This window comes from Emydura macquarii, unplaced genomic scaffold (assembly GCF_026122565.2).
Source record: "Emydura macquarii macquarii isolate MOO-44397 ecotype Brisbane River unplaced genomic scaffold, CSIRO-AGI_Emac_v2 contig_1390, whole genome shotgun sequence".
NCBI lineage: Eukaryota > Metazoa > Chordata > Testudines > Chelidae > Emydura > Emydura macquarii.
In genome coordinates this window covers 8,543,234-8,562,814 of record NW_027131527.1, presented here as the reverse complement: position 1 = coordinate 8,562,814, position 19,581 = coordinate 8,543,234, and the positions used below count along the sequence as shown (strand labels likewise).

At 40.7% G+C, this 19,581-nt stretch overlaps 1 protein-coding gene across 6 annotated transcripts in view; it reads left to right on the top strand.

Annotated features, from left to right (window-relative positions):
* The window catches only part of JMJD1C (jumonji domain containing 1C), a 306,160-nt gene that overhangs the window by 263,167 nt on the left and 23,412 nt on the right, over window positions 1-19,581 (top strand). For 4 of the 6 annotated variants that reach the window (XR_010920649.1, XM_067552587.1, XM_067552589.1 and 1 more), the window contains 8 exons: window positions 4,103-4,317; window positions 4,853-5,005; window positions 9,927-10,016; window positions 14,928-15,055; window positions 15,279-15,492; window positions 16,005-16,219; window positions 16,644-16,922; window positions 19,197-19,365. Coding sequence is in view for 3 of the 6 variants with exons in the window: in XM_067552587.1 (XP_067408688.1) it covers window positions 4,103-4,317; window positions 4,853-5,005; window positions 9,927-10,016; window positions 14,928-15,055; window positions 15,279-15,492; window positions 16,005-16,219; window positions 16,644-16,922; window positions 19,197-19,365 (1,463 nt within the window). In the remaining 3 variants the exon portion in view is untranslated. Of the gene's footprint in view, window positions 1-4,102; window positions 4,318-4,852; window positions 5,006-9,926; window positions 10,017-14,927; window positions 15,056-15,278; window positions 15,493-15,778; window positions 15,883-16,004; window positions 16,220-16,643; window positions 16,923-19,196; window positions 19,366-19,581 lie in introns of those variants that run through there. The other 2 variants (XR_010920650.1, XR_010920651.1) reach the window with 2 other exon arrangements.

The following is a 19,581-nucleotide window of genomic DNA, read 5'->3' as shown; positions in this document are numbered from 1 at the left end:
CAGTATTTTCAAGACCGAGACAGGAGCTGTAGTGTGGAAAATTGCAATGTTACTGAGGCTGCCCTGCTACAAGCCATAGAGCGAAACAATTCCCATTTGCTGCAGGCTGTCACATAGCATCTTCAGTTGGTGGAGCGCCAGTTCTGGTCCCAGGAAACAAGCACTGACTGGTGGGACTACATCATTATGAAGGTGTGGGATGATGCTCAGTGGCTGCAGAACTTTTGTGTGCAAAAGTCCACTTTCCTTGAACTTTGTGCAGAGCTGTCCTCAGCCCTGAAGCTCATGAATACTCGCTTGAGACCTGCTCTGACAGTGGAGAGGTGAGTGGTCATCGCTCTGTGGAAGCTAGCAACCCCAGACTGTATTGGTCAGTTGGGAATCAGTTCGGAGTTGGTAAATCCACTGTGGGAGCTGCTGTGATGCAAGTGTGCCAGGCCATTAATAGACTTCTGCTAAGAAAGGTAGTGACTTTGGGAAACGTGCAGGACATAGTGGACGGGTTTGCCGCAGTAGGGTTCCCAAACTGTGGCGGGGCAACAGATGGCACACATATCCCTATCTTAGCACTGAACCACTTTGCCATAGAGTACATAAACCGGAAGGGATCCTTCTCAATGGTGTTGCAGGCCTTTGTGGATCACAGGGGACGTTTCACCGACATCAGTGTAGGGTGGTCTGGAAAGGTGTATGATGTGCACATCTTCGGGAACTCAGGTTTGTTCAAAAAGATGCAGGCGGGCACTTTCTTCCCTGACCAAAAGATAAATATTGGCGATGTAGAAATGCCAGTAGCGATCCTGGGGGATCTGCTCACCCTTTGCTCCTCTGGCTAATGAAGCCATACACCGGGCACATGGACAGTGAGCAGGAGCTTCAATAATAGGCTCAGCAAGTGCAGAATGGTGATGGAATTTGCATTTGCTGCTTAGAGGCAAGATGGCACAGCTTGCTCACTAGGTTTGACCTCAGTGAACGCAACATCCCCACTGTTATCTCTGCTTGCTGTGCGCTCCATATTGTTTGTGAAACAAAGGGAGAAAAGTTCCCCCAGAGTTGGGTCGTGGAGGCTGATAGGCTGGCCACAAATTTTGAGCAGCTAGATTCCAGTGCTATGGTAAGAGCCAACCGTGGAATGCATCGCCTCAGGGAAGCATTGAAACCCCGTTTTTTGAATGAACCACAGAAATGTATGTCATGCTGTACCTTCCCTTCCTATCCCCCACCTTCTCACCATCGGCCGCCTTCCCCTTCTTTCCCCACCGACAATCCTCTATCTCTCAATGAATAAAGAGAAATGGTTTTTAAAGCAGTACAGTTTTATTCATGACCATTTCAGTGGGGGGAAAGGAAGATAATTTAACATTCTCATCAGGCTGCTTGGCCATCCAGAGCAAAGTGTGACTGTGCAAACAGCAAAGCATGCACATTCCCAGTTCTTAAAGGGGCCATCGCCTCTTTCTTCTCCCAGCAGCATGGAGTGGAGCATATATTGCACCCTGCTCAACCTCCTTCTAGAGTGCTTGGAGTGGGGGCTGGTAAGAAAGTGCTTATTGGTTGAGCATTTTGGAGGGGCTGCAGAAGGAGTCTGTCCTGCTGCTGCTCTTCCTGGAGCTCTACCAGATGCCTCAGTATGTCAGACTTATCCCTCATAATATGCAACATTTCCTGTTGCGTTGCACACTCCTGCTCCTGTGCTGATTTTCTGTGTTCCATGTCCATGTTTAGTTTTTCTGACAAGGACATCCTCCAGGCTTTGAGCTCTGTGTCAGCAGCCGCGGAGGCATTCATTAGTTCCCTGAACATGTCATCCCGAGTTTTTTTTTCTGCTTCCTAATCTGGGAAAGGCACTGCATGGGAGTAGAAGGAGCGAAGGCCGAGGTGTCCACTGTAAGGCAAGCAAAGACAAAGTTGCCATTGTTAACTGACCCCAGGAAGTAAAAGAAATGTTACAATGTAAAAAGAACTACCTTTCATATTCACAAGGCAAAGCCAGACCTACATACCAATCTGTACCGATCGCACGGATCAGAGTGGCATTCCAGACATGGTAAGTAAGGGGTCCTTGCATCCATTACAAGAAAGTCTGTATAGCACCAAATTCCCTAATAACCAAGGAGAATGATCATTGGGCTCCCCTTTACCATCCCAAATACCAATTTGGGAGGTGGTCAAAAGGGATTGGAGGAGGGTGTGGGTGAAGTGTCGCTGGAGGAAAAAAATGGGGGCATCAGTTCCCAGATCCATAATACCTATGCCAACAATATCATGGCTAAGAATTGTCTGTGTAGGGGCCCAGGGACACCGTCCAGAGCAGGGGAATAACACACAGTGACTATATTAGTTGGGTACTGTAAACTTGCGCCATCTTCCCTAGGTGACCATGTGTGATATCAGTTTCCTGAGGGGTAATGCAAGTGGAAAGGGAAGATTTCCTGCAATCATCAGGGTACAGGCATGATGCTTTCTCATTTAATAGCAGAGTGGCACAGAAAAGTGTCCTACCGTGGCAGAAGAAATAAGGCTGCTCTCTCTAGAAACCTGCAAAGGACTGCAGAGTACCTATGTGAAAGTTTCCTGGAGATATCCATGGAGGATTCTTGGAGCATCCTTGTGCACATAAATAATCTGTTCAGGGGGTAACCCTCTGCTTCACTGGCCTAACCCCACAAAAACACAAACTCTATTTTTCCCAAAAATAAGAAGCTGGACTGGGAACATAACCACAGAAATGTGATTTGCTATAAACACTTAGCAGATGTGCCTTCCCCAGCATCTTGGTCAGTAATGCTGTCCTGTGTCCAGCTGTGCTGCTGTGTGGTAACTAACAGGTCCTGGCTCTCTGGGAGAATGGATACCCCGCTCTCCTGCCCCCTGTTCCCATCCTCCTCCACAGATTCCTCCTCATTCATCCTGGACTGGGACTTTTTGGAGGTATCAGTGCTGCATGGTGGCACAGTGATGGGGTCACCGCCAAGAATCGCATGCAGCTCTTCATAAAAGCAGCAAGTCTTCAGTGAGGAGCCAGAACGACTGTTCGCCTCCATAGTTTTTTCATATGCCTGCCTCAGCTCTTTGATTTTAAAGTGGCACTGCTGCATGTCCCTGTTGTGGCCCTTCTCCACCATACCACACGATATCTTCTCGTAGATATTAATTTCTTTTGCTGGCTCGGCGCTGAGGCTCTTCACCCCACAGGCTGATGAGATCCAAGATCTCAGGTCGACTCCAGGCTGGAGCACGTTTTGGGTCTGCAGTCGCCATGAGCAGTTAAGCTATAAAGCTCTCTTCACGCTGAACAACCGGAAATGGGAATTCAAAATTTCCCGGGACTTGAGGGGAGGAGCTATTTCCTGTTTACGTGGCCACAGTGCAGGAGAGTGCGAATGTCCAGAGATGTCACAACGGGGCATTATGGGATACTTCCTGGAGGCCAATGACATTGATTTATGTTGCGCTTTGCCTACACTGATGCTCGTTCGAGCCATAGAATTCAACTTCAGCACTATGCCACTTGCAGAGGTAGTTTTATTAAGTCAAATTTTACCATGATTCAGGTTCGTGGAACTGATGTGCCAGTGGAGACACATACTTTAGGTGGTCAATGTAACACGGCTTACATCGATCTCCATTGTCAGTGTAGATCAGGCCTCAGTTTCATACAATTATCAGTCTCCACTCTAAAGAGGAAACAGGATTGAAACAGAAAAGGTGTTGCAAATCAAAAATGAGGGAGGGATTTTGACAAAACAGTGGAAGGAAGCTTGGACAATGCTTGAACAAAGTCAGTACTATTAATTCCTCTCTTGAAGGAATCATCAGAATCACTTATAAATTTGTGTTGTTTTTTTTTGTTTTTTTTTTATGTGTGTGTGTGGGGATGGGGGTGGGGGAACGGGGGGGGGGGGGGGACAAAAAACAGTTTATATGTGTTTGCTACTACAAAGATTGAACCTGATTTGCCTGGTCAGTATTTTTTTGTAATAGCATTGCACAATATATGCAGTCTGCGAATAGACATGTTTGTTAAAATGTTTTTTAATAACAGCAAACAAAGCTTAGGGTGCAAAGTATAGTTAAACTATTTGTTTTCATTTTTTAGGTTGTCTTTTAGTAAAAACGGAGTGGTTAGGATAGATGGTTTCTCTTCTCCTGAACAATATGATGATGAAGCAATGAGTTTGTGGACACATGAAAATTATGAAGAAGATGAAGTGGACCTAGAAACTTCTAAATACATTATAGACATCATAGGTGATAAATTTTGTCAGCTAGTAACATCTGAGAAAACAGCCATGTCCTGGGTGAAAAAAGATGGTAAGGAAATCATAATATTCTTTGTGTTATTCTGTAATTCTGTTCTAAAGAATTATTGACTCCTTTTAATATAGCTCAGTTTTTAGGCTTCTCTATTTGATCCCTTCATATATTCAATGTGGCTGCATGCTAAATACTTGCATTGCCACTACAGTGTATCATATGGAAATACAAGAATGCATTAAGAAAGTCTGTCTGTCTGTGTACACCACACATCCTGTTGAACAGGGAATAATTATTTCTGTATTTTCTACAGAAATTTGCTAGTTAGTATTTTTCATTGTTTTTGTCTCTTATTTTGCATAAATATTGATACTTAACACAGATAATTTTGCTGCATAATATTCATAATGCCATCAAAGCTGTGAGTATTGAAGACTCATTTATATAAGATCACTTTTGGATTTTTTTCTTTCTGTAATTGCTTCTGAGAGGCAAATCATGGTTGGTATTTTTAGATGAATATTCATTTCTGTGCTACAGCTTACAGATGTTTGCCTTTAAATTTCGATACTTCTGTTTACTTGTATTTCAGCCAAAATTGCCTGGAAGAGAGCAGTGAGAGGAGTCCGTGAGATGTGTGATGCATGTGAAGCCACATTGTTTAACATTCACTGGGTCTGCCAAAAATGTGGGTTTGTGGTCTGTTTAGATTGTTATAAGGCAAAGGAAAGGAAGAGTTCTAGAGGTCAGTTTATAATTTTATATGAACTAGAGCATTCTCTGTGTTTATTCTAAAATGTTCTAGAATTGCTGATCCAGAAGGTTCGCTGACTTTCTGTAACCAATAAATACTATTCTTTTTTCATAAAGCATAATTTTTTCCTATTTTTCAAAGCTTCCTCACCTTTGTCATGACAATACATAAAACACAGCCTTCCCAAAAAGCAATTGTCAGTTATGGAGCTAGCTGACCCTCCATCCTTTTTCTTTTCTCTGAATACATCCCCCCAGATTTTAGGCCTCTTGCCCTTACCTATCCCAGGATGGAATCCTGCAGTTCTTCCATTTTTATCCTGGGACCCCCAGTGCTCCACCTATGTACACTAACCACTTAATACCATGAGGGCCTGTCTTGATTTGAGCACTCTCTTTGGGAACCTGTGACTAGTGAAATTAACCAGCAGCCTTCTCCTGATTTCCCCAAACCCTATTATCTGAACCTTCACATTATTCAAATCCCTCCTTTGTCCCACAGCATGAATAATAGAACAGAGTCCCCTGGCCGCGGGAGAGGCCACACTCCTGCTGAATGGCTCATGTGGCAGCGCAGGGAGCCCTCTGCAGTTCCGCTGTCAGGGGAGTGAGTGAGGGGGGCAGTGACAGCAAAGCTACAGAGGGCTATCTACATGCCGCAGGGTCAGTGACACCCAGTCCCAGCAGGCACAAGGTGCAGGGAAGGTCTCTGCCCAACTAGAACTGTAGCCTTCCCCTGGATCTTGTGCCTTCAATAATGGAAAGAGCAAGAGCAGCAACACAGTGAGCCCTTTGCAGCCCTGCTGTTATGGGGAGTGAATGATTGGGGCCATGACTACAGAGCTGCAGAGGGCTCCCTGCGCTGCTGTTCCTGCCCTCTCAATTATCTAAATAAAATCCATATCCCCCCATGCTATTCAAATAATCAGATAATGTAGTTGGAACAAATCATTAGAGAATAAAAGGATTTTAGAACAAACAGCCTGCTCTCATACTTAGTTTAATCTCATCTGATCATAAACTTTGTTACAAGCTGTAGTGTCTACACTGCTGCAGTGCAGCAGCTGTTCCACTGTAGCATTTCTAATGTAGACCTTAGAAAGCAAAGTTCTTATACTTACCCATCATGGTCACAACTGGTTTAGGTGTTCCCAAGGAGATTAACCTAGAGCCATTAAGGCAACTGCCTCTGGCATTGTTTCTTAAAGACCCTTAAGAGGAAGCTTGTTAAGCAACTATTAGAAAGGGATTCCTCCTCCTTTCCCAAGATGGACAGATAGACTGCTAAGTCTGCTACCCATACAGACCCTGGGTGAAATACCAAACTAGTGACAGTTCCAGATACAATATTTATTAATAATAGAGCATCTCTACATTTGTCACACCCACATTTATTTTTACTTATCAGAATATCATTTAAAAATTAATAAAATCAGAATTACTGTAAAACAATAAGTCTTTAATGGCAATAAGTACTGAAAAACTTGCTTCCACTCAGTCCCTTGATGCAGGGTGAGAGGTCCTCCTCTTCTGCCGTGGTAATAAGATGCTTCCAAAGTTCTTCATCAAAGTCCATATCACTTCTACTAGTGAAAGGGAAGTAGTAGTGACTGTTACAGGTGAATCTGGTGTAGTAAGGTTTAGGTATCTCTGAAAACAGCTATGTTTGGAAAACAGCAGGTAGGTTGGCTGTGTAGTTTCCTGATCTGTCTAAACTGATATGCTGCCATTCTGAATGATATTACTTCAAGTACCAATATATATTGCAGTACTTCACTGAATAATGTCATAGCATTGATGATGCTTTTGATAGCTTTTTATGCTTACTGATGGGCCATTGCTGTGGTATAACTTTTGATATTTTATCTGTAGTATATTATTTTTCCAATAATTATTCCAATATTATTGTTTCAAGAATGTAGATCTATTTACTAACTTTGGTGAGTATTTTACGCAAAAGAACAAGGACAGTGGTGATGATGGTTGTTCATTTATTCATAAATGGTCCTGGTACTTTCTAGACTGATAAAGATGTGTTCTTTTCTCCAAAGAGCTTGTACTCTAAGTGACGAATTATGATAGAGAATGTGGGTTAGAGAAGAGGGAGGGAAAAGATTACTTGTAGTTACTGAAGCACATATGCACATATATTAGTTGTTCCCAATATTTTTGCTAATAAGTTTCCTAATCTGAGATTTCTTTCAGAATTTAAGTAGAGAAAATTATGTATTTTTCTCCTAAGAGTTTAAAAGGATTTTCTTGTACATCTGTAGTGCTTAACTGGCTAGAATCAGTGCTTCAGATACTATAAATGTTTGTTTATAAACTCCTGAGTGTGTATTAATAAACACCCCACCCTCAGCCCCCCAAAAGAAGACCATCAAGGAGAGTCAGGGGGCATTGCTCCTCTTCATAATGAATTACTGTAGGTGTCTTTGAACTCCAAAAGCATTTATTATGCTGATGCTCCTCACAGGCCCTTCTTAGCTGTCCAGGCCCCTGTGTATGTGCAAATTGTCTGACTTGGCTTGGGCCTTTGTGAATTGTTAGAAACGGATGTTGGGTAAATCATATGCAAACAGTCAGAGGTTTTAAAAACACACGTATTAAACAGCCAGGAAAAGTTTAGGAAAAGTCTCAAAGTTTTGAAAGCAATATACAGCAGCAGGCTTCTTTTCAGTCTTGTTAGCAGAGGGTAATTTTAATCACTGGTTATCGCATCATTTTTCAATATATGCTAAAATAGAAGTATGCTGGCTTCTCTCTCTAGTTTAATGTTTGGTGATGCATGGTCTGCTGCTTATGTACTGTACCTATGCCCTGGCACCACCAAGAACTTTCAGCAACACACGCTTTTGTCCAAATTAGACCACTTCATATTACATTACTTTTCATGGAACCAGTGTTTGTTTTTACAGTTGCTGAATGTTGGTTTTGGGCAGCCTTGCCAGGAATGTCAGAGATTTAAATGTATAGTGTTTAAAAAAAAAAAATCCCAGACTTAAATAACTAATTTCACTGCACAGAGAAAAGTCCATTCCGTCACCATTTCTTAGGCCTTTCTTAACACCATCAAGCACAACTGCCAAGTATTGTGATATTGCATGCAAATTATTTAATTAGTTCAGTTGCATTTTTGCAAATGACTTGCGTATAACTAGTTGGCTGGAGAGCCCTTATGAGCGAAGTCATGTTTTATCCACTGGACAGCAGGAAGACAAGTTTCCTGTGTACATAGTACTTTCACAATGTGCCTAGGTCTAGTTATGGAGGGAGAATTTCCTCCAGGAGTAACTGGTAGTTCAGTCTCTATGGCCCATGCATTTCTTGACCTCCCATTAATCAAAATACAAACTCTAAAAATAAAACAAGAAGTCAAGTATTAACACAACATCCAAATTCACTTCTAAGTACTATGTTTTATGATAAAAATTATTTAAACAATGGCCGTTATTCCCCGTTATTTAAGAGGTGTGTGTGTGTGTATAATTTTCCTCCTTACATAAGTGAGTAGTAGGGTTTGAACCCACAACAGTCAGTTGCATAGCTCAGACCTCTTCTGATTTAATTATCCGAGTAATTTGTGATTGAAGCAGGCAGTTGTCTTTTATGTGGACGCTCTTGTAAAGGGAGACATGACACAGTGTGCCAGGCGGTTATGCAACTATTTGTGAGGTGATATTAGATGTTAGGGATCAGGATTCCTGAGTTTTATTCCTGGCTCTGGGAGCAAAGCATGGTCTGCAGCCTATGTAACCAAATGTACATTTTATTTTTACAATTGTCCAAAATGTGCTATGTCTGTCAGCATTTTATTTTTTGAAAACACTGCTTCAGCATTTAATAGTTCTGCAACTTACAACTATGAGTGATTCTTCTGTTGTACAATATCTATTAAATGTGTGCAAAATTAAAGACTATGAAAATACACAATTATGAAGCTGTCTTCCTACATATGGATATATAAAATGAAAGTGATGGGTTAGTGATATTTTTAACTTTGCTCTCAGGCAGTTTACGCATAATATTTGGATACTGTACTATGATCAGGAATAAGCCCCAGTTTTGTAAACTGCTTAGCACAGCCCCCTGTGCTGAATGTTTCTAATATCCAGGATAAGAGAGGTATTTGGTGCATTATAAATTTAATAATGTAAGGAAAATATGCTTTAAATGTGCTGAATATGTCTCTTAGCCTACCTATTGGGGGCATGCAACACACATTGCTACAGCTGAGTAAAACTGGCAAATAGATTTGAAGATTGCATTCATTAAAGATAGGCAGCATGGTCCAGTAAATGGAATACAGGGCTGGGAGTCAGGAGGTTTGGTCTCTATTCCCAACTCTGCCCAGGATAACACAGCAGGTCAGGTGCAAGTCACTTTACTGCCTTGGCTTCTGTTTCTTCTTCCACCCTTTGTCTTTGTCTTATTGTGTGTTTGTACAGTGCCTAGCTAAAAGGGGCCCCTATCAGTAGGGCCTCTATGTTCTACTGTAACAGAAGAGATTTTGACAATACAAGTGTTCTCTATTCATCTTTCTATACTATGTTAGGAATTATTCAGTGAGATAACTTTAATTGTCTAAATGGCAGCTGTATGATGGATGTTTACTCATGCAAAAATAGCCAGTCTAAATATAATAAAATGAATAAGTTTTGAAACTCTAATTTTATTAGACAAGGATCTATGTATGTTATGAATGCTACTGTCTTTGCTTCTATTTTTATTAAAACTCCATTCTGATTGTTGCAAATAAAAGGTTTGTTATACAAGATACTGGTATAGAACCTCAGAGGAATGTAGATGTAGAGGTTTCTAAATCATGGATTGGAAATATCTGTGAATTATATGATTTTAAGTAATAAAGCCACAAGTGAAATAAAATAACTGGTAATGTTATAATTTTACAGATAAAGAATTATATGCTTGGATGAAATGTGTGAAAGGACAGCCTCATGATCACAAGCATTTGATGCCCACTCAGATTATTCCAGGCTCTGGTAAGATCACATAAAAACAAATTTTTCATCATTTCTTGCTGTGTGCAAAGACCACATTAATTTTAAATAGAAGTTCTGGTAATTTCTGATATTACTTTTCAAAACTACTATTGCACAGGATATCCTCAGCAAGGAATGTAAGTAGGGAGAACAGTTGGGAGAGGTGCAGAGGAACATGGAGGGCAGGATGGTGGTGAGAACTGATGGATGAGTGTGCAGGAAATTGTAGAGGGTTGGGGGGAGAACTTTGCCTGCTTTGTGCTGCTCCAGAGTGGCCTAAAGCAGCCAGTGTGTCCCAGTAAATCTGTCCCTAAAAGTTAAAATTAAAAAAAATATATTTTGTGTTGGTATTATATGCCTTCCAATCTTAGAAACATTACATGGTAACATTCTCTTTGGAATTCTTGTTTATTATTCACAAGTGAAATTAATAACATTTTTTAAAAATAGAAAATTCTCAGAAACTGTTGAGGTGCAGTTTAGGGTGAAAGTATGAATGAATAATTTAAAGTAAAAAGTGCTACAAGAATGTTGTAATTATCCTCCCCAAAAAATTGTAAATCCCAAAAATTCAGGGTTTAACTTAAAAAGAAATCCAAGCATTTAGTTATGGAAATACAATTAGGGCACCTGAATAACCTTAACTGTGCCCTCTAGTGATGCCATGAGGGGAAAAAATTAAAAATCAGTTGTGTCTTTAAACAGTTTAAGTAAGATCATTCTAAATGGGACGACAAACAGATAATAAATACCATGCAACAACCATAAAATTGTATTACTTCAGGGAAAAGTGAAGGTTGTTTGAACGCCCTAACAAATTTTGATTTCTAATTCTCAAACACACAAATGCCATGCAAAAACTGGGTTAAAAATATTTAAATTGCCAAGTGAATCACTCATCTCAGAAAATGCCAGCATTAAGACACTCTACATATCCTCAGTTCTGTCCCCTTATGCACATCCATTATAGTGTAGTATTTTAAATTATGAGATCACATACCATTTTTTTTTTGTCAAGACTAGTGTCTCAAGTAATTGGGCATTTTCATTGGTGTGCACAGTAACTGAGGAATGTACTCATTGAACAATGAGGATAAAATGGAATAATGAACAACTGGCTCACGTACTGTGTGCTGCACAACATCCACACAGAACCAAGTGGGGATCCTGCGGAAAATGAGCATGTGAATATATAATTAAAGACTGTATCTTAAAGCTTGTGCAGAAAGAGGCAGAATTAAGGCTAAATGGACAATCATAATTTTGTTGTTTCCTGATTTGTGAGGGCTTAAGAATCTTTAGAGCTTTTGGAATGGAATATAAATAGTTCTTTTTTCAGTGTTTGTTCATGTCCATTCCATGTTAGGTGTGCATGCTGTGTGCATGGTTGCTGGAGATTTTTCCCCTAGTGGCACTCATAGGGCTGGCTCTAGTGCCCTCTAGAGCCGCATGCATATGCACTGGTATAAGGGACACTGCCAGCCCCCCACCCTTTCAGTTCCTTCTTACCGCCCATGATGGTTGCTGAAACATCTGCTCTCTTGCTCCGGTAAGACTTCTTCCTTAGTGGATACTTGATCTATTCCATTGTTTTCTTAATAGTTTTTAGTGTATATAGTCAAATATAATTGTGTATATAGTAGTGTGTATAGTTAGTGTTAGGTCCCTATCATTGAGGGACTTCTTGCCCCAGGGGCCAGGCATGCTCCAGTACCTGGGTTTCAAACCCTGTACCTCCTGTGGAAACCACATGCCAATGAGTGACACACATTCTGACTTCTTGAAGTGACTGGGAGAGTCTCATGGAAGAGACAAGTGCCATATCTGTCAGGGATTCAAACAGCACACAAGGAAAGAATGGGAGATAAGACTGAAGGCTATCCTGATGGAAGCCGCCCTCAGACTCGCCTCAGAGCCCTGCCATGCTGATTCCTCTCCAAGCACATCGGCATCAGTGCAGAGTGCGCCACTGGCACCAATCTCTTCCCGGCACCATTCACCATCCTCGATGTAGAGGAAGAGGCACAAAAAGCAGCGAACTGACAGAGGGTGCTCGCCAGCTCAGGGAAAGGATAAAGCAGGCAGAGGGAGCAAGACCTGTGCTGAGCTACTCCGCTACCCCGGGACCCATGTCAGCGTCATCGATTCCACCGTGCATTACCTATTGAAGCAGGTCTTCTCAGACTTGGGCCTGGAAGTGGAGGAGCTCAGGGAGATCTCGCACAGTCTCATAGACGTCTTGGCTGGAGCAAGTCCAGCCAAGGTAGCCCTGCCTATTAATGAGGCAGTAAAGGGTCCAGCCAAGGTCTTGTGGCAGACACCTTCTTCTCTGGCCCCTACATCAAAAAGGGCAGAGAAGAAATATTATGTCCCAGCAAAGGGATTCTATTATTTGTTCTCTCATCCTCCCCCGGGTTCCCTGGTGGTAGCTGTGGCAAACGAGAGAGACAGGCAGGGTCAGGCAAGCGCTACCCCTAAGCAAAAAGACGCAAAAAAACCTGGACCTTTTCAGCAGAAAGTTTATTCTATGAGTAGCTTTCAGCTTTGTATCGCCAACCAGCAGGTGTTCTTAGCACGATACGATTTCAATCTGTGGGACTCCCTGAACAAATTCAAAGACACCCTGTGCCAGGAGTCTAAGCAGGAGTTTGTGGCCCTCCTGGAGGAGGGTAAGAGCGCGGTCAGGATCTCCTTGCAAGTGGCTCTGGATGTTGCAGACTAAGCAGCCCAAACAGTGGCCTCCATGGTCACTATGAGACGCTGCTCCTGGCTTTAGTCCTCTGGTCTTCCTCACGAGGTCCAGCAGTCCATCGAGAACCTCCCATTTGAGGGCTCTGCCCTCTTCTCCAAGAAGACTGACACCAGGCTGCACAGGCTGAAGTACTCAAGGACCACCCTTTGCTCCCTGGGCCTGTACCTGCCTTCAGCCTCCAGGAAGCACTTCAGACCACAGCAATCCCTGCGATTTTCAGGGCCTCCAAGACACAAACCCTACAAGAGAAAGGACACAGGTTACAAATGGCGGCACCATTCCCGCCTCCCTCTGCCTCCCACTCAGAGGCTCAAAGATATCTGGGTGGCCCCAAACAGGTTTTTTGAAGGTGCATCCAAAGGCGCTGTACTAGTCTACACTGCAACTGTCTCCGCCTCAGTCTCCTCTCACCCTTTATTGTTGGACTGTCTTGTCACCCTTCAACCATGCCTGGGCTGCTGTAACATCAGACCATTGGGTCCTCAGCACGTTGACAGTCGGGTATACCCTTCCATTTTTATCCACCCCTCCCTCCCACTCTCCATCCCCATCCCTCTTCATCATTGGTTCGGCATGCTGCTAGACTTTTCGATAGCAGAACCCCTCACACTCCACTCGGCCCAGATCTGATTTAGAGGACCATAGTAGTTTACTTCACCTGAACCTCGCCTCCCTGCACCTGATGGCATAGTTGCTGCATGGTTAAACCCCAAAGAGCAGGCCTGCTCGGAACAAGTTCGACATGTCTTGCTAGGTAGTAGAAAGCCTTCCACCAGAGCGACCTACTTAGCTAAGTGGAAACATTTCACATGTTGGACTTCTGAACGAAATCTCTCCTCATCTCAGTCTTCATTGCAGACCATACTGGACTACCTGCTCCACGTAAAGCAGCAGGGCTTGGCACTGTTATCTACAGAAGTGCACTTGGCAGCCATCTTAGCCTTCCACCCACCAATGAATGGGAGATCAATGTTCTCTCACAAGATGACAGTCAGGTTTCTTAAAGGGCAGAAAAGACTCTATCCTCAAATCTGACAGCCCACTCCACCATGGGACTTGAACCTGGTCCTGTCTAAACTCACCAGGCCTCCTTTCAAGCCATTAGCGTTGTGCTCCCTACTTCTTCTCTCATGGAAGGTTGCCTTCTTGGTCTCGATCATTTCAGCTAGAAGGATCTTTGAGATCAAGGGCCTCATGTTGGAACTGCCCTATATAGCGTGCTTTATGGACAAGTCCAGTTATGACCCCATCTGGCTTTCCTACCAAAGGTTGGTGTCTCAGTTTCATACCAGCCAAGACATCCTCTTACCGGTTTTCTTTCCAAAATCTCACAAGTCTGCTGAAAAACGGAGGCTCCATACTTCAGACATTGGGAGAGCCCTCGCCTTTTACACTGAGAGAACTAAGCCCTTCCACAAGCCCACACAGCTCTTTGTAGCGATAGCCAAAAGGGTGAAAGGACTACCCATGTCATCCTAAAGAATCTCATCCTGGATAACCACCTGTATCAAGGTATGCTACAAGCAGGCAAACATCACAACTCCAACCATCATGACAGCCCATTCCATTACAGCCCAAGCTTCAGCATTTTTCCTTGCTCAGGTACCAATCCAGGACATCTGCAGAGCTGTGACTTGGTCATCGGTTCATACATTTGTGTCCCACTGCGCTATCACTCAGCAAGCCTAGGTTGATGCCTGTTTCAGGAGAGCGCTGTTACAATCAGCACGTCCATGAACTCCGAGCCCACCTCAGAAGATACTGGTTGAGAGGCACCAAACATGGAATGGACACGAGCAAGCACGCAAATAAGAAAAAATGGTTACTAACCTTTCGTAACTGTTGTTCTTCAAGATGTATTGCTTGTGTCCATTCCATGACCATGCTCCTACCCAGCCGGAGGCGCCTCTGATACCAGCGCTAGAGCTGACCCTACAGGTACCACCAGGGGAAAAATCTCCAGTAACTGTGCATGCGATACACTTATACCTAATATGGAATGGACATGAGCAACACATCTCAAAGAACAACAGTTACAAAAGGTTAGTAACTGTTTTTTATAACATCACCGCACTTTTGTAAAAAGGATCATGGAATAACTTTACATTGTTTATGAAAGAACTATTAATGGTTTTCCTTATTCCTACTTTATCTTATAGTTCTGACAGATCTTCTAGATGCAATGCACAGTCTGAGAGAGAAATTTGAGATTAAATCCCATTGTCAATGTACCAGCAAACAGAACATGCAAACTGGGAAATTCCCTGCAATGAATGGTGTCTCTCAGGTGAGTCTATAACGTATTTATGTTACGGAGTTCGATGTTCAGGCATGTTGATATTTGTTGATTTTTTAAATATTTGAATAATATCCATAAATCAACTTTTTCATGAATGTTATATAATTATATTCTGTGTAATTAATATATTGGCAAATTACTATAGTTACTGTTTTTTGCATACATTAAAACAAAGTACTATATTTAAAAATAAAATGTTTCTACTCTGTAGGTTCTACAGAATGTCCTTAATCACAGTAATAAAATTTCTCTGTGCATGGCTGAGTCTCAGCAGCTGAATACCCCTCAAAAGTGTGAGACAAATGGCAACACAAGTCCAGGGAGTGATGTAAGCACAGACAGCAAGTTAACTCCACCAGAATCCCAGTCACCACTGCATTGGTTAGCTGATCTAGCAGAGCAAAAGGCCAGAGAGGAAAAGAAAGGTAAATATTAGACATGCTTATGTTAAGTGCGTGGTTTTGGATGCTCCAGCAATTTGTGTTGAATTTACTAGAAAAAAATTCCACATTGTGTTTGATTTGTGTCATAAATAATGAAAATGTCATATTCCCTAATCTTATAAACTCAGTGCCACCTTCTGGTGGCATCAGAATTGGTTACTAATTAATTATCTGTTGAATATAACAGAAAAGCCACTAGTGGAATGCATATGTAATGTGTTAGTGTTTCCCAGCCTCTCTTAGCTATAGCATCTCTCATTTGTGACAGGTGCATACTCAGCTACATGTCTGAGATGTTGAGGAAGGCCTTTTCATGGTACACTGTTTGACTGCATTTTGAAGGATCTAATTCATCCTCTGATGTGTTTTCAGGTGAATAAAGCACTAGTGCTACAGTATATTGCTACCGCTATAAAATGCAGGATTCTGGTGGTATTTGTATTTCTGCATCATGACATAATCATGTAAATTAAAAAAAAAAAAATTTATTTTAGAAAATAAAGAATGCCCTCCTGGAAAACATACTAAAGAAGAGAGAGACCAAGACAGTTCAGAGTCTCTAAACTGTAAAACATCTCCTCCTGTGTCCCAGAACAACGAGCAGGGCTCAACCTTACGAGACTTACTGACTACGACAGCTGGCAAACTGCGTCTGGGCTCTACAGATGCTGGCATTGCTTTTGCTCCAGTTTACTCTACAGGAGCAACAGTGAGTGTATTACCAGAATGCATGCAGTTTTGATAATTCACACAACTTGCTTTGGTACATTTTAATTAGGACAGCCTAATGACACTTGCTTAGGATGTTAATTTATAATGAAATATGTAAGTAAACATAACTAAAGCTTCCCTGAAAGAAAGGTAACATGCATGTTTAGTGATGATTGATGCATATTGTAAATAATTTGGACACTGATTTAGATAAAACATTGACTTAGTCATTTAAAGAGAGTTGAATATATTCGTTGTCATTTTAACTGCAGTTCTCTGATTCCAGATGATTATTTCAGTAAACTTTTCTATAGATGCAGTTTATTAGTATATAGTATTTATTTATATTTAATGTTTTTGACATTCTGTTGAAGAAGGTAGATCTGAAATTACCTATTAAAATATTTTTGTTTTTCTACAAGGGTGGCAAAGGTGGAAGGACTATGCCAAATATTCTTGATGACATAATTGCTTCAGTTGTAGAAAACAAGATTCCACCAAATAGAGCATCAAAGATAAATGTAAAATCTGAACTGAAGGATGAGTCAAAAGATGGTCAAAAGTCTATTCTGGATGATTGCGGTAAATTCTACAGCGATATTCCACATTCATGGATCTGTGATAAGCACATTTTGTGGCTCAGAGATCATAAAAATAGCAGCAACTGGAAGCTCTTTAAAGAGTGCTGGAAACAAGGGAAGGTAGGAATCGAAGTACGGTTCTGTTCTGAAAAGTGATTCTAGGTGTAAGATTCCATGCTTATATGTCTGAGAGTTTCAGATTCATTCTGCTCAGTTTACAAGTGAAATTATGGTAATTCAAACTTTCAATTGTATTTGGTCAGCAGTGCTAACAGGAGTAAAATGCAAAAAAATCTATTTAGTCAGTAAAGTGAACATGTATTTTCATCATATTATTTCACCATCAGCAGTTCTTTTTCCCTCCACCAGCAAAACAAACTCTTCCTAATTTAATAACATGACCTTTAGACTTTAGAACTTAACCTCCCAAGATTGGTAGGTTTTTTTTTTTGTAAAAATAGGGCATTAGAAATAAATTAATTTAACATCTAAGGATATAGACAACTGAAAGAAGTCTGAATGCACATCTTTGTTCAGCCTTGGCAAATACAGAATATATATGTACTGAAAGTAGAGTTGAAAATAAAAACATAATTACTTGAGGGGGTTTTTTCCACGAAGATTATAAAATATATTCATACTTGATTTGGATCAAGTGATGCAGACTGTTCAAATGATCTTGGATAACTCAAGAAATTCTACGCTTCTTTCTCCTTATTTACACAAGTAGAGAGATATGGGTTAAAAATGATCCAAAGTTACAATATTAATTTGTTTTTCCATTTAATATTCTCCCTAAAATTAGATAATAGGAAGAAAAATCAGATTTTACTTGGCAGTAGGTGCAGTGGGAGAGAAACAGCATATTAAACAAGCTACTCTTCCTAATTATAGTAATAATAGAAGATGGAATTAAATTAGCCACCCTAACTATATATGTTACTAACAGGCATTTGCAATTACAGAAGAAACTGGGGTGGGGGAAAGAAAATAAACGGGACTGATTGAGATTAGAAAGTGAGATTGTGTGGATTTAAAAAAAAAAAAAAAAAGTGCATAGATATGATTTTGGACAGAAATACTCGTGTTCATGTTTGGAATGTTTTTTTCTCAACAGTAAAACGCTAGAAATGTAATTTTTATTTAAATGGAAACTTAAATTCTAGATATTGAAAACTCACATAAAATAAAAGCTCTAAATCTAGGGGAAGTAAGCATCAACACTACCCAGGCACTGGGGAAAATTTCTAACTATTAAAGACCAGACAAATTTATTTGATAGATTATTTGACAAATGTAAGTATTCTGTTCCTTTTGGTACAGTTTGTCCCACTGGTCTGCCACACTTACTAACTTGTAAAGTTGTATAAACAGGAAATATAAATACATATGCTTAGAAGCATGAATTGTGTAAGAAAAAACTTTAGAAATAGTCTTCAGCTCATCAGTATTGTGTTTTTTCTCAGTTCATTAGTAATTACAGCTTTTGAATCAAATACAGGTATTGAATACAATACCTCAGATTTACAAACACCTTGGGAATGAAAACAAATACTCGTAACGCTGAACAAAACACGGACTCAGGAGAGCAGCCATGGGCAAAGCTTGGGCTGCCTCAGTGCATGCGGGGTGCAGTCTGGTGCCCTTTAAAACTGAGATGCTCCTCTGCTGCTGCCTGATCGCTTACTTCCAATTCCACATAGTGTGCGGTTGACCTGTCAGTCTGTAGCTCTTGTGTTCGTATCTTTGAAGTTCTGTTGTATCTACACTGATACTAAAGAAAAATGTTCTCTAACAATGGTTTACAACACACAGTTTACACAAGAAGAATCGTGATGTGTGCAGAAGATAAATGAAAGTGTAACACTATACCCAAAGAGTTTTATACATTTTAAATAGATTGAACCTTTTATTACTGAACATGAATTGTTAGTCTTATGCTTGTTCTGTCTCACTGTTGACTATCTGACTGCTCAGATATCTGAACTTTTGAGGAGTTAATTAGCAGAATGTTTATGTGGCAGATATCGGACCTTTCTCCATGTTGAAAGGTATATTTTTAATAGATTTTATTATTGTGCCCAGAACTTTTCAAGGCACTTCACAAATACAGGTCTTTCAGCGTCAGTGTAGATATCTGATTTGAAGTCTGTAATTACTACTAATAAATAAGAAGGATCCCCAGAAATTGTGTTGAAGATTAGGTAACAGAAAAATTCCGAATGAAATCTTGACTGTTTTGAAGTTAATGGCAATTTTGCCATTGACTTCAGGGGGCCAAGACTTCATTCCAAGACTAGAATGTATTTATGTACTCTTGTTTAATTGAAAAAAGCACTCTCTTGAAATGCAGTTTGTATTAGTCTATTAACATTTCCTTTATTTATTTTAAAGCTGGTATTAGTGTCTGGAGTGCACAAGAAAATGAACATCAACTTGTGGAAGGCAGAGTCAATCAGCCTGGATTTTGGAGACCACAAAGCCGATCTCCTGAACTGCAAAGACAGCATTATTTCAAACACCAATGTCAAGGAATTCTGGGATGGTTTTGAAGAAATTGCAAGTATGTTATTTCAAATATATTATTCCAATAATTATAAATACAATAGTCACATATGCTGTAAACTGCAAACAAAGGATACTCCCTAACCATAGATTTTGAGATTTTGAAAATGTTTAAATTCAAACAAAAAAATGTAGCCAATCCGTTTAGAGAGTACTGAGGCTTTGCATTATATACATTTGCAGGATGACAAAGATACAGTATATATCATCATAT